The following is a 15,989-nucleotide window of genomic DNA, read 5'->3' on the forward strand; positions in this document are numbered from 1 at the left end:
TGTGACAAAAGCCTAGATGGATTTGTGCAAAACTTCAAATGGAATTCTGTAATATGAGTTAAAAGAAAAGGTCAGTTATGAAAGTTGCAAATAGAATGGAGTTCTTCATTGCATCCATATCACGGACTCAGCCCCCATTGTGTACAGCATTCTGCTACAAAGCTCCATGGAAAATACCTGAAAACTAATAATTTTACCAATTAGAGTGAATGTAATTGGAAAAAAAAAAAGCAAGCTAGTCATACTACAGACTATGTTAATGTAGAAAACTTACAACAGTTTAAAATAACTTTAAGTAACAGCTTCCTGAAGTGGCTCCTAGGAAATCAACTTTGGGGTACTACATCCAGGCTTTGACTCACTGGTGGAAATATAACTAGCAAAAATTAGTCAGAAATCTGTCAATATAAATTTTAAGCTCCAATTATTTCTAAGCTGAGAATCTGTCCAATCATGATGATAGGTTACTAGATACTACCCCTATATAACAAATATTTATTTTAGAATTATTACTCTGATTTGGGGAGTACTTTTTGTTCTCAGCTCAGAAATTCATTAATGCTTTAGACACCATGCATTTAAAAGCAATAAGAAAACACAGAGAAAGCAGTCTAAAATACTTTTGAGCCATGTAAAAGAATGGCATTTTTTAATATCTTTATTTATTTATTAAAAGAACAGCATGCAACAGGATATACTAAAGCTCAAACTCTTGTTCAAAAATACCTGAGCTTCTTCTTGCTGCCTCCTTAGCTGTTCAAGCATCTGCTGCAAGTCTGCCTCCCTCTGTTCTGCTTCAACCATAGTTGCTTGGTTTTGTTCTTCATAGGCCATAGCAACCACAGCCAAAATCAAGTTAATCAAATAGAAGGAACCCAGAAAAATGACCAGAACAAAAAATATCATGTATGTTTTGCCAACGGCTCGTAGCGTCTATAGGAGGAGAAGAGAAATGATCCACCTGGTGAAGACATGCATCAGTTCTGCAGTTCATGAGCATTTACTGAATTTGAAAATTGCAAAGGTATTACTGTTCTTCCTTCTGTAATAAGACCATGCAAGCTTTCTGAATTACTAAGTCATCAACATAAAAGGAGAATTCATGTACGTGAAAACCATGTTTAAGGATTGTGCTGCTTTAAGACAAACCTCTTCTAATACCTGAAAAGGATTTGGGATGAAAGTAATTGAAACACATCACAGGTTGGATGCACAGTATGCCTAACAAGTATTAGCATGCATTCCCCTTGACATAATGAAAATAATTTAAAATTCACAATTTATTAAAAAATTAAAAGACAATATTTATGATAATTAAGAATTTTGCATACCATATAATAAAAAGCTATAATAAGGAATTCATATCAGGACATGCATTCTTAATTATCAAAAAGGGATTCAATGTGCAGAAATTAAGATTCAGATTTTACTGTCACAGAATGTATTTACAATTTAAACTCTTAATACTGAGCTTTTGAAAATATGATCTTATCGTGAGGCACAAAATGAACACTGTAAAAATTAAATAAAGGATCAAAAAACTCTCATGTGCCTCTTCAGAAATCATGTGAGATTCTGTAGTAAGTGCCCAAGTATGCTTAATTCTGCAGCTGAATTTGTTTCCTTTCCTTCATTTTCAATGGCCAACAATAGCATTGGTATGGAATATAACTACAACTGGCTTTCCATGATTAATTTGAAGACAGTAAAGCACAATTTAACTACACACTCACCAGCTGATAAAGATTTTCCCAGTAGTCCTGTGTCATCAGTCGAAACAGTGACAAGAATGCCCAACTGAATGTGTCAAAGCTAGTATAGCCATAGTTGGGGTTTTTACCAGCTTTCACACAGATAAACTCTTCTGGACATTTACTAGGACAGCAAAAAAAAAAAAAGAGGAAAAAAGTAATCCAATGCATGAAAAAATTAATCATATAACATTAAAATTGTTTCTAGATTATTGTACCTTGAGCTTCTAAGGAAGGTTCATTACATCTAATCTGTGAAGAGGGCTGCTATTTGTGGCTTATCACATTTTTATAGCGAGGAAATGAAAGAGAGTTGGGTTTTGTTTGGTTCTTTTTTTTAAATTATTTTAAAAGAGCTGGAGAACAGCAAACAAGTGAACAAAAATGTTTGTTCACACCTTCCTTCACCATTACACACAAAATAAAGCTTACTCCCAGCAGTGTGGTATTACCTCTGCAGATACTGCTTCAATGGAAACAATGTATTTAATTAACACAGAGATTCCATGAGGTGGATAATTCCATGGGATAAAAAAAAGCATACATATTTTAGGCTCGATTTCATCTTTCAGCAGGGCTGGCATACCAGATTTCTTGGTTTCATCATGATTGTGAATTAGTCACATCAAATTCAAAAATTCTACAAATTCCTCAATACCAAATAACCACCACAGTGACACTTTTATCTCCTGAAACTATACGTATCAGTTTTGATAGCAGGTGCTCCAATCCTGATATCAACTGTAGGCACACAGTTTCAGTTATAACTCCAGTCTTCAAGAGCCAAAGGGTTCTTGCCTCCAAAACCTCTACAGAAAAACACTATAAAGATTTCTTTTTGTATATTTCTGTATATATTTAAGGTGTATTTACACAGACACACATAACTAATATTTATTTACATACATACACACAATGTTTACAAATAAATCTATCTTTAAGGACCTAATCAACCAAAACCAAAGGTCTGATGAATCAGCAGACTATAGAATTATGTGACTTTGTTACAAAAAATTGTCACAAAGATAAAGAAAGGCTGCCATATACACAGCCCACTGAAAGAAGTCTGTCAAGACCAAAAGATGTCTCCCCTAAAGTTGATCATAGATAAAAAATGGCATGAAACCCATGTTAAAGTATGTTCCTAAATCATTGATAATGCAATATCTAGCTGCTGAAATTGATTTTTTTGAGTTACATAAGCTATTTTTTAAAATATTTACAACAAGTACTTTTTCATTTAACATTTTTACTCTGTAAAACATTTATTTACTATGAGCCATGGCCACATATCATTCATTGTGAAGTTAGGTAGCTAATTTGACTTTGTATGTTTGGAGTGACAGTTTCTACACTTTGTTTAGATGGGCAGTACATAGTTTTCAGTGTACCTTACCCTGCATCTGAGCTATTGCCACAAAGCAGATAATCCTTTTGCCCTTCTATGCGATAGAAATGACCTAAAGAAAAAATGAGTGACATGATTATAAACAGAAGGAACTATGCTAAAGTTTAAGAATTCAAAATCTCCCATTCAAATTTTCCCAATAAGAGGTTCACTGTTGAACTGGCACAGCCAATCTGGTAAGTTGCAAAATAAAAGAATAAAATAAAAACACAATATAAATATAAAATCCTTGAATAATGATTAGAACAACATAAATTGCACAGCCTCTGCTTGAGTCATGGTAAAGACCGAATATCCTTCAAAGTTTGATGTTCAATAAAATGAGAGAAAAATCACAAAGCTTAAATTCCTTCTCTTATTCAGTAGGTAGATTTTAATCAGACAATTAAACCCTACATTACTTTAAAAGGAACTATTTACAAGGGGTGGCTAACAGCTTTGAAGTCAGAGCAACATTAACTAGCACATCCTGTGACTGAAAATATGAAGTTAGAATTTAAAAGTAAGATGGATTTTTCCAATGACACTGTTGGAACAGCTGCTTCACTAGAAACAACTCGACAGAATTTTCCTTTTAATTGTAAGGTGGTAGACGCCAGAAGCAAAGAAATACATTTTGTTATTAATGACTGTACAGGCCTTACAAAAAGAAAAAAATATAGTTAGAAAGATGGTAAAAAATTGGGAAAGTTGGTATGAGTGAGGACAATGTGCATTTAGAGGGACCTATGCCAGCTGGAGGAATGGGCCGACTGGAAAGACAGAAAATTCAGCAGGACAAGTGCAGAGTTGTGTACATGGGAAGGAAGAGCCCCTTGCTACAGGCTGGGGTCTGACCCACTGGGGAGCAGCTCTGCAAAAAAGGTGCTGGGGGTCCTGGCAGAGAGAAGTCAAGGTGAAGGTGAGCCAGCAGCCTGCCTCCCGGGCTGCATGCAGCACAGCTAGCAGAGTAAGGCAAGTGACTATCCCCCCTCAGCTCAACGCTCACTAGGCAGTACTGAGAATATTGTGTCCAGGTTTGGCCTCCCCAGTGCAAGGAAGACATTGATAAAGTGGAGCAAACTCAGCAGAGGGTCACCAAGGTCACGAAGGGGCTGGGATATTCACCCTGTGAGCAGAGGCTGGAGGGCCTGACTTTGTTCAGCCTCAAGAAGGGAAGAATACACGAAGATAAGAGGGCTGTAAAGCAAACACTTAAATCAAATCTAGTGATGCCAAAATCCTAATCCAAAATCAAGAATGGTACTTACACAATGTTAGAATAATTACAGTTCTATTACTTCCATTATATCATTAAAGCTGGCCAAAACTTTTAAGTACTCAGATACTGATCTAAATACCAGCTGCCAATACATTGACGTGTGGATCCAAGATCTGTGCCTATCTTTTTTAAAAGTAACTCTGGCCTTGTTCCTTTATAAATGAGAACATGTGGATGTTAAGAAATGTCAGTAGAGCATATCACACTTGGTCACAGCAGACCAGCATATGATATGCCAAAAGTAATATTAGGAGGGCCCACTACTGAGCCCAGTGAAATCGAAATTGAAGTGGCACATACAAATGGTTACAAACAGCTTACAGGAGAAAGGATGAATATAAGCACAACTAGATGGAACTGCTTTGCCTGCATCAGCACACTGTAGAGACTCACAGAAAAGTCAACAGTCATAGCATGGGAAGCAACTGACATCAAGGGATTTAGTTGTACTATAAGTCTTTAAGATTGATACTTAGTGGGAAATGGAAAAAGAGAATCTATACACTGTACTTTAAGAGAGTTTGCAAGTGTTCTACAGCATATAAACTATTGCATAACATTGTGCACATAGCACTATCACCATTCCATTGATGCACTTCTTAAGCAAATAAACTACCTAAAATGATAGACTGCACAGAAAATGTAGAAACAGCCACAGAATTTCCAGAACTTTTAACAATTCAGAAGTACAGAAAGAAAATCTAAAAGTACAGAAAACAGCAGATAACTTCATTAATGTCCATTTCTAAGAAGGAGAGAAATATGACTCATCAAAACTCAGCCTGTAAGAATTGTATTTTCTTTTACTCTTGGGTCAGTGAGTAGAAAAGCTAGCATCCATTATTCTACCAATTTATTTTTTTCTTTTTTAACTTAAATACCTGAATTTTACAATTAATTACCATTTACCATGTAAATCCACTTCCAGCACAAACGCGCACATTAAAAAAAAAAAATCAATCAGTATTTTGGCAATTAAAAGTTGTGTGTGTATGTGTACACACAAAACTTAATTTAGCAAGTTACAAAAGTATTTCTTACTTTCATTCTCAAGGTAGCCCATCCAATCAAACTCCGTACCATTGAAGTACGGAACGAGGTATTTTTTAAAGGACGTGGAATTTTCTGATGGCCATAACAAGCATTTATTCTTCAAGTTGCCCATGAACAGCTGCAGCCCTATTAGTGCAAATACGCTCAGGCAAAACACAGTCAAAATCATGACATCCGAGAGCTTCTTCACAGACTGAATTAAGGCTCCAACAATAGTCTTCAAGCCTGCAGAAGCAGATTTTTATTGTAATATTAAACATTCATCTAAGATGGAATGCAAATATAAACTACTCCAATACACTATTAAGTATCATGCACAGCTTAATAAAAATTGTCTTAAAATATTTTCCAAAGGAAAAAGGTACCAGTAAGTCTCATAGTTCCTGACAAATTAAAGTGAAAATATGAACGGAACTGAATGGTACACATTCCAAAGCACCTGCTCTTGAAATGAAGAGGTAACTTTTTATTCATGCTCTCTATACAGGTAACTAATTGTGAAGAAAATTATTAATTTTATTTTCTTCTTGATGCCTCTTGCTCCAAATCTTTACTGGTGGTGTACTCCACTATACAATATATTGATTCTGTAACAGCAAACAAAACCAGAACACAATTGCATTGTAGAAATTTTAATGACTGCACTCTGTTGCATGATATCAAACTGGAGGTGGGATTTGGTGAAGATAGGCATCTTATGGTAATGCATACATCATGCAATTCCCATGCTACTCGCTTATCTTATTCCTTTGTCTTTTTCAGGGATTCAACTTTTACAATACACAGAAATTTTCAATCCCAAACATCTCTGATAAAGAGTAATATTCACATTAGTGAGAGAAAAATAAAAAGATAACTAATTTTGATCCTTAATGCGGGAGAGAAAATTTTACATCATGAAATGTGTCCATTACATACACATTCAATTTCTCATGCAAGAATGTATTAAACTCTGAGGCTGAGTGTTTTAGAGAATTAGAAAAAGGAATCAAATTTATTACTAAAACCTGGATGCTTCTGTTAAAAATACACGTTTCAGCTTCTGTGAGATTTCAGTCAGCCTCAGTGTTTAACCTAGCTCTCACCTGGAATGACTGATATAGTTTTCAAAGCTCGGAGAACTCTGAATGTTCTCAACGCTGAGACATTGCCCAAGTCCACAAACTCTGTCACATATCTGTAGTGAGGGATTCCACACACAAACACAATGACAGCACACACAAAATTAAACAGAGGTGATGTAATGGGCCTACTATTTTACACAGTTACTTCTTACCTGGGATTACAGAAATAGTTTTCAAAGCTCTCAATACTCTGAAAGTTCGAAGAGCTGAAACATTGCCTAGGTTTACAAATTCTGTTATATACCTGTAGGATTAAATCACAGTTATTCAGAATTGAGGTAGAGTGCATACTACTTACCTGGACCTGTAATCCAAACTATTTTTTCTTTGGAAGGGGCAATTTTAAAGGAAAGGCTTACATTTATATTTTCCTGTTGCAAAGAAGTTTTCCCTAAAAAACACCCCTTTAAGAATTTAATTGAATGCAAATTAAAAGCAAAAGGGATTCCCCTGATTTTGTTTTGTAAATACTATTTTAAATTGATTTTTCAATGGTAACTTCTCTTTGAAACTGAGATAGCCTACCAATTCTGATGTATGATATGTTAGCATAAAATATTAAAATGGAAAAAGCTGAAACACAATTAAGGAGACTTCAACATAAATGGGCTAAAATAAAATAAAAAAAAAATTACAGGTTCAAAACCAATTCTAACTGATATTTTACTTTAAAAAAATTGTATACTTACGCAAAGGAAATGACAACAAAATCAAGCCAGTTCCAGGGGTCACGAAGGCATGTAAAATCATTTATACAGAAGCCTCTTGCAAGGATTTTTACCAGAAATTCAAAAGTGTAGATTCCAGTGAAAGTGTACCTATTAGAAACCATCCAAGCAGAAGTTAAAGATTGTCATTCAGTGATACATCACCACAGACATATAGGAAAAGCACTCCAAAAAGTGATTAACACCTGTATCATAATAGCAGTTACAAACTCACATAAACTGACTGTTTTCCCACCATTCTTCTGCAAGATAAATTGATTTATTTATTTTATCTGAAACATATTTTTACAGTTTCTGGCATAGAAGATTTTGAAATTTCAGCACAAGTAAGAATCATCAATATGAAGAAAACATTTTTCTTCTCAAATAAAAATTTCAATATGCTTGCCATGTCAGAGATATGTATTTACTAGGATTACTTCAAGTCTGACCTGGGAGACTTCAGAATGTCAAACAACAATCCTCAGCAGGGGGATTTTCTTTAAAGAGACCGTGCCCCCCATTTTTACATTTTGTTACACAAAATGAAGCTGCTTCATAAAGGCTATAGAAAGCATCTTCCACACTGGAAAGTTTCAGGTTCAATAGATATTTTCTTCCTTTTTTCTTGCTCTGTTTTATTTTTCCCCCTCAATAAAAGTGCTAAAGAACAGCTCAAGAGTGAGAATGCATAAAATCATTACTTGAACAAATACTCTAAAAAGGAGTTAATTGGAATTTTATTTAGGAAAAAAAGGTTAATATCACAGCTTCTTTCCTCACTAGAGCTTGAAGGTCTATGCTGCTTTGAGCTGCAGCTAGGATTAAACTCCAGGCTAGAAAAAGGAGAATATTGGTATTACATGCAAGACTAAGTAAAATTACATGGTCCAGCTTTTAATTTGGCCTTTCATTTTTAAGCCACTTTAAAAAATTATTAGTTAATTTAAGTATACTTACTCTACATTCTTTGTCCAGTCTGGAAGGTTAGTCCATGTCATAAATACACAGTTTGTCAAAATAGTGAGCATAATGAGCATGCTGAATAATGTTGACTGTAGTTAAGAAATATACTCTTTATTAATGCTGAATTAAATGAGGGATTAGCTAGGCTACAGAATAGTGACAATTTATATGATACAAATTAGTTTACCATCATTAAGCAACGTCATAAATAAAGCAAAGATGTCCTACAACAATGATGGCTATAACACTAACTGCAATCTAGGTAGACACGCTGTATATCTCTTCCTCTGAATTTAATCAAAGGGTCAAAGAGACAAAACTTAACTCTGCTTCAATTTGACTAAAATTAATTAAGAGCAGGAATACATTTAAACACTAACCTAAAAAACCCTACTGTTATTAAATATTGAAAAAGACCCATAATATTTTTTAACAAACTTGAAAAGGATATGAATGAACCAAAATCTTAATAGCTACTCTTCTAATAATATTGAAGGGAGATAAAAGGTACAAGGCAGGTGTGGCACTGAACCTGAAGATTGTCTTCCCTTTATTCAATACTATAAATGTCTTTAAAAAAAAGAGGGAGGGGAAGAATATAGGAAATTAAGAACACATGTTAGCAGCCAAATTTATTTTCAGTAGAATTGTAGTGGCAAGTATCAGATTCAAATTTTCACACAAGCAATGAAAACTGAAGACAATGCATTCTCTGTCACTGTGCTCTTAAGTGAAATCTGCATTCAGAATTTTCCGGGATTATGTAATTACATTAAAAATATAATTTCAAATTGGTAATTTTTAAAAAATTGGCTATATTATTTGCATTCCAGATCAAAGTTATTAATGCAAAACAAAGCAGCTAATTAATCACTTATGGAAACTTACAACAACTCTTTAACCACTTCAGCTCTGAAATAACACAGCCTTGAGTTTTAGCAGCTTTACCACCTTTATTGCCCGTGCATTGCTATTACCATCTGTGCAACCATTTTCGAGTATATCTAAGTGATACAATGAAACTGTGATCTAATGAAATTTTAATTCCATCTACATCTCATAATTATTCTCCCAAAAGGCTAATGTCCAGAAATGAGCAGGTTTTAACATTGAAATTGTATTCAAAATAATTAACATGATTATCACACATAGTATAACTTTCAAGCAGGGCCCCACACCAAAGCACTTACCACTTTACAGTTCAACAGAAGCATTCTAATTGCACTCTTATTATAAAACACTTACTTTTTTATTGATATAATATGGATCCAGGTCCTCCAGGGGCTCAGACACCATTCCTGGAGGAATATCACCATAAATAAATGGTAGTGTCTTTCCAGCCTCCAAGTCATTACTTGGCTTTGGGTGATTTTCCTCATCAACATCATCTTTATGCTCATCTTTGTCACAATGAGACTTTTCATCAGCAATACGTTTTTCAATAGCTGCAAGAGATTCTTTGGTGAAATAGAAGAAGCTGTCAGATCCTGGCGGTACCAGCATTGCCTGTGCCATCTTTTCATTCTGCAAACTTTAAATGCTTTTAGGCTCTTCTGCAAGAAGATCCTGGGAGAATATGAAAAGAAAGAAAGAAGAAAAACAGAAAATAGCAAGAGGAACAAAAATCCCCAAGAACAGCATGGCCATAAACTTTCTCTCTTCCAATTTTAAAGCACTATACCACAAAGTATTTGAATTAATTGTCAAATACTTAATAGAAAATTAGCTGCCCTAGCTTTCCCAAAATGGTAAACAAATACAACTTAAAAGAAAATAAAGGGAAAACAAGCAAACAAATCCAATTTGATTAATACAAACCTCACAAGAGAAAAGCATTCACACTTTCACTAACCTAAATATCAAGTTAAAACACACCTTGTTATGAAAAAGAACATAGCTATGTATTATGTCAGTGGCTACAGGTTCTAACATGGGGATTTATACATCAAGTTCAGACAGTAACTTCAAAAAACTTAAAACGTGTTACAATAGCAGAAAAGTTGCATCTTTTCATTTCTGATTGCAACAGTCTCCATCTGGTGGCTTACACTATGCTTGCTAAACTTATGTTTACTATACTATTAAACAGGTACTACATAAACACATTCTACATTTAAAGCCATATGCACAAGCAGAAAGCAACAGGACTAAAGTTTAGTCTTTCCCTTTTCGCATTTCCAGACTTTCATCTTCCTAATTTTTAATTGCAACTCTGGTGGTGCTATGGTCTGCAATTCAGGAAGTTATGATGGATGAAGCACTTGAGATTTATACCAAAAAAATCCATGGCACACTGTCCTCTAAATTACAGAACTCTGAGGCCGTATGTATTTTCAAAAGACCTACACGTTATTAAATTACAACAAACAGCAGATTACTTCTTTCTAGGTTTCTGTTTTCTACAGTGAGACCACAGTTCACACCCATAGGCACAATTTCTTCAGAATAAACCAACTGTATAAAGAGACATAATGGAATCCAGCTCTACTTATTCACATTGGTTGAGTGCAGGAACCTTTGTGGTGTTTGGTCTGCTTCCAGACTCCCAGCCAGCTGCCCTCCCACTTCCCCTCCTTCAGTGTGGTAGGGGAGAATGAAGTGAAAAAGCACACGCGTTGAGATAAAGACAGGGACATCTCCAATTACTGTCATTGGCAAAATAGACTAAACTTGGGGAAAAATAATTTACTACAAATTAAAATAGATTTGCATGATAAGAAACAAAGACAAAAACCTAGAACAACTTTCTCCTCTTGCCTTTTTTTTTTTCAGGCTCAACTTCTCTCCTTTATTCTCAACTCCTGTACTTCCTCCCTCTCCGAGTGGTACGCAGAGGATGAGGAATGAGGGGCTGGGGTCAGACTACTGCAGTTCCTTTCTGCCACTTTTTTCTCCTCACTTTTTTCCCCTCCTCCAGAACTGATCCTTCCCACAGGCTGACAGCTTCAGTATAAGACTGATATAACATGGGGTCTCCCTCTGACACAATTCCTTCAAGGAATACAGTATCTACCTACTCCAGCATGATATCTTCCCCCAAGACTGCAGCATGGATATGTGCTTCTCTATAGGCTGCAAGGAAATACCCACATCACCATGGCCTGTCCCACAGGCTTCCAGGGAATGTCTGCCCCAGCACCTGAAGCCCCTCCTTCTTCGCTCACCTTGGTATTTGTAGGGCTGTTTTTCACACTTTTTTCCTCACACCGACATGTGGCAGCTGGCCATTTCTTGGATTCGTTTCCCCCCAGGCGCCACCGTCCTGGCTGAGATGCTCAGCCATGCCCTGCTGTGAGTCCACCGACCCGGCTGGAACTGGCTGTGTCCAGCACAAGCCAGCCTTGGCTGGGAGGCTGGCAGCCTCCCTCTCCTGCCCAATGCCCCCTCAAATGGACAGTGCCACAGGCAGCCAGTACAGAAACATGAATGCTGGTCAGGGTGCTGTGAGGCCCAATTCCCAAGAAGAAAAAAACTGAAACAGATGTAGATGAGTTGCTCTGTTTGCTACAGGATTCTGCCACTGAAAATGTCGCAGACTGATCCTGTTCTACAGATGAGGTGAGAGTTGGCTAAACACATCTTTTTTTCTGATCACAGTACAAGTGTTGGGGTGTGCTGGGTAGGAAGAAATAATAACGACGTACTTTTACATTAAGTGTAACAGCTCTTAAGTTAATTAACCCATGAAACCACAAAGTCCAGAAATCTGCTTCTTCTAGGTTAACATGAATTCAGGAAATTTTCTAATTTTTAACAATTTTCCAGCAGGAACAATTCTCATGGGCATGCAACCTGATGTCAGAGAAGCCATTTCTTCAACATTAGCCAGTCAAAGGTACATTGAGACTTCAAATCCCTCCTTTTCAGCTGTGCTGCAACAGGTGCTGAGCCCTTCTCAAATATGCTTTACTACAGTAAAAGACACAGAAAACGGATCTTTGAACAGGCTAGTAAAGAGATGAAAAATTTCCTAATAGCTATAGAAATCAGACATTTTTCATGTCAGCCACAAAGCACTTCAGGAAAACACAGAAATAAATGTTTTTTCTGTGGAACAGAAAGCTTGAGAAGGGCAAGTCTTCCTCCATTAAAAAATGAATAATTTCATCCATGACATGTTAAAGTGATTCACCATGCTCAAATGAAACATTTGATTGTTGTTAAGACCTCACTGGCAAACCCTTCTGAAATTCATAGCATCAGTGACCCTGAAGATCTACTGAGCCGTGCTTGGACTAAGAATCAGCTGTCTCTCAAAAGGTACTTTTCCTTCAGAAGCTCAATGACATCTGTGGCTCTAAATACCCAGGGAACATTCACCAGCAAAGACAGTTATCTGTCTTACAAGGAAGGACACCAGGATGCTTTTCCATAAACTTCACTTTTACCCAAGAGCTACAGTAATCCAAGTGTTATTAAGTACCCCTAGGTCATTTGAGTTTACAAATCTGTTTTTCAGAAATAAAATGGGGGAGGAGCTATTATCTGCTCCTTTATTTATAAATTGAAAAGTAACAAGGATTTCTTTAGTGCAGTCGTGTGCTTTTATATAATTCAAAGAAAGATCTTACTAGCAGGGGCTTTTTTTTCTACACCAAGGTGGTAGCAACATTAAGTTAAATAGGTTTTCACAAAAAAAACCCCAACATTCCTAAATGGTATATTAACCAATATTGTATGTGTTGTAACAGATTCTGAGGACTGCACTCACATAAAATTTGCTTTTTTGTATTGAGTGATGCAAACTACCGTTAATATATGTGCAGCCTACACAGTTATCTAAATTGGTTAGATGGCTGCCCAAACTCTTTTAGAACCTGAAGAGACGGGAGAGCAAATACAGCAGTGCCTTGTTATACTCAAGCTGCTCTTTATCAGCTAAATACAATACAGCATTTTCAGCATATCTGCACACCACTGACCAGTCCACCAACATGTGGGGACATACTTGCCAGTCTAAGAGATACTTACACAGCTTCATGTTTTGATTACTATCTTCAGAAACAAAACAGACAGAAACTAATTTGCCAACAGAAAGAAAGGGGAGAGGCTCTCAGAATAAGACAAACGTATCCCTAATGTTCAGCTAGTCTTTTGAAGGATATTGTCATTAGTTGGAGAAAGACTTTACAAATCTTTAAAAATAGTTTTGTAATCAACTTTATGATTGTAGACTCAGAAGGTGATGAATGTCTGCAGAAAATGCTGGTTATTAAACACATACTCAAAAAATGTCACTAGCTGTTATGTCTGTCTATGCATTTAAGCTACATTCACTCTTTAGAAGTGTATGTAAAAGTTCATGAATGTTCATTTTATCAAATACCTCAATAGCCTTATGGCAGTTTTTTCTGAGTTCTTACCGATGTCATCAGAATGAAACCCAATGTTTCCACTTGCATTTTCATATTCCATTGCATTCAGCAAGTGTTAAGTGGTATTCTTAGGGCAGAGATGAACTCCGGTATTTCTCTCTAGAGACAATACAGCCAATGACTGCAGCAAATATCTGAGTGTTAACGTAAACCATAAAGAGTTTATTTTCCAATACATAAGAGGAATCTCTTCTAATAATGATTTACCCTAGCAACCTAATCACAACCCATACTGGAAAAAATCGCATACCTATTAAACACAAACTGAGTTACAGTTCAGTACTGCAAATACATGAACTTTGTAGCATTGTGGAGCAAACTCATGCCAATTACCTAATGGAAATTGGTTCATCCCAGAAAGAAACTGAGTAAAAATGTTATGAGAGTGGATGGATTAATGATTTAAATGTTCTCCCCCTCTTTTCTGCAATCTTGATGGCGTCTGTATTACAAGTGCTAATACCAAATCAAATCGGAAAACAAGAAATAATGTGAATCCTCAAGAAATCCTCAAGAAATCCTCCCACCACCAAAACCCCACAGAGGTCCTTCTGAAAACTTTCACCCCCAAAAAGAACCCCAACATTAAAAAAAGCCACAAACAGTAAAAAATGGAAACCAACAGAGGAAAACCCGTTTTCTCAGGATACTATTAAGAAATGGGCTTCCAACCCAACACGGCTGCATTGTGCATGTAAGCCTAAATGGAGACATTCTCCATCAAGCAGGACAGATAAAACAAGTTATAAATGAAAGACTGGAGATGACTGCTGCATATTGCTGACTATCTAGTAGCACAGCACTAAAAGGAAACTCCTGAGTCCAAGAACAAGCCAATAACACGTGCTTCATTTGAACATTGCTATACTCTTAGGGACTGTGGTTGAATTAGCAAGAATAATTACCTTTTTAAAGAATGCATCTTAATATGTACATAAAGAAAAACATGAGGGTCACAAGTCATTTTAGGTAAAATACATCTCTCATTACTCCATTTTTTACATTTGACAAGTAAACAGATTGCTGCTCCAATACATACTGCACTAAATTGCATTAAATCTAGTCCTAGATTATTTTACGGGTAGAAGTTTGAAGTTTTGAGCTTGAGTCCACTGAGTGCAGGGGGGTGGAGGGGAGTTGAAGAATTAACACATTGTTTGAACTTCTGATAGGACACTAAAAATAGTTTCTATTTACAAAACTAATGATCAAGCTTAGATCTAAACCATGGAGTAATAAACCTTCAGTACTGAGAAAGTATCTCCCACACAGACACAGTACATTTATCTTCATATTTTTCAGAATTAGAAACATCTGCTCTTATTCCTCCTCTATATTCACTAACAATAATTTTTTACTATTTTATTTTCAATGTTCTCAGTTGCATAGTACACTTCTTCGTGCTATCTGAACAACTTGAATAAAGCTTTCAGCATATTAAAGAAGCCAGGTGAAATTATTAAGTCTCAGTAACCATTTAAGTCTCACATGTATGAAAAATTAATTAAAAATAAGAAGCTACTATCATGACAGTAGGTGAAAATGTAAAGTGAAACTCAATTAGGCAAATTATCAAATTTGGGAAGTCATAAGGAAACCTACATACAGTCTCTTTGACGTGCATTTGGTGAATGTGTGCATATAAATGACTGACTATGGCTTTTTTCCAGGGATATTGAATTTTATTATATAAATTAAGACTTACATTATTAACTGTTATATTGTCATTCAGTGATGCAGCCTTCAGACTGTTACAGTTTCTATAGAAAACAAGCTGGGTTTATCCCTGCTATTTCAATATTACTATTCTGTGATGGTTTGCAAATAAAAAACAGGCTATAATTCAAACCCAGAAAGTTCTCCGAAAAATTGATTAATCTAGAAAGCATCTGCTGTAATCAACAATTAAAAATCTAGTGTTCTTCCTTCTCCCCTCAAATAATTTCCTGTGTAGATGCTAACAGTACATAAACTATTTGTCTACTTATAATGCTAAACATCAATAAGAACTAAAACATTTCTGAATTATTAATTGCTCTGAGATGGAATAAATTAGACCTATGGTACATCTCACCCCTGATACTTCTCGGCAGGAGACTGCAGCAATACAATATGACTAGGTAGCACAACTCCTTTTACACAAAATATTTTGCCATGTCTTTAGTTATTAAGTTGTTTCTTTATAGCTTGTTCATAAGAATAATTTTAAGGGCCAAAACTAACACCCATGGAAGACAGAATGAATTTCTAGTCGGACCTAGGGATTCAACTTCTTATATGTAATTCATCTTACATGACCTATATATTTACAAAATTATTCCAAACTAGGTATTTTCAATTCAGT

General features: G+C 35.8%; 1 protein-coding gene across 8 annotated transcripts in view; it reads right to left on the reverse strand.

The window, feature by feature from the left end:
• LOC311192041 (sodium channel protein type 2 subunit alpha-like) overlaps positions 1-9,793 on the reverse strand; it is a gene marked incomplete at both ends in the record, with an annotated part of 39,642 nt that extends 29,849 nt beyond the window's left edge. For 4 of the 8 annotated variants that reach the window (XM_084264450.1, XM_084264448.1, XM_084264451.1 and 1 more), the window contains 7 exons: positions 727-933; positions 1,734-1,875; positions 3,148-3,211; positions 5,462-5,698; positions 6,750-6,841; positions 7,287-7,415; positions 8,265-8,347. In XM_084264450.1, the coding sequence (XP_084120576.1) occupies positions 727-933; positions 1,734-1,875; positions 3,148-3,211; positions 5,462-5,698; positions 6,750-6,841; positions 7,287-7,415; positions 8,265-8,344 (951 nt within the window). Of the gene's footprint in view, positions 1-698; positions 934-1,733; positions 1,876-3,147; positions 3,212-5,461; positions 5,699-6,749; positions 6,842-7,286; positions 7,416-8,264; positions 8,360-8,729; positions 8,841-9,515 lie in introns of those variants that run through there. The other 4 variants (XM_084264444.1, XM_084264446.1, XM_084264447.1 and 1 more) reach the window with 4 other exon arrangements.
• Positions 9,794-15,989: the final 6,196 nt, after the last annotated feature.

This window comes from Gallinula chloropus (assembly GCF_964237585.1).
Source record: "Gallinula chloropus genome assembly, chromosome: 5".
In the NCBI taxonomy this organism is placed as follows: Eukaryota; Metazoa; Chordata; class Aves; order Gruiformes; family Rallidae; genus Gallinula; species Gallinula chloropus.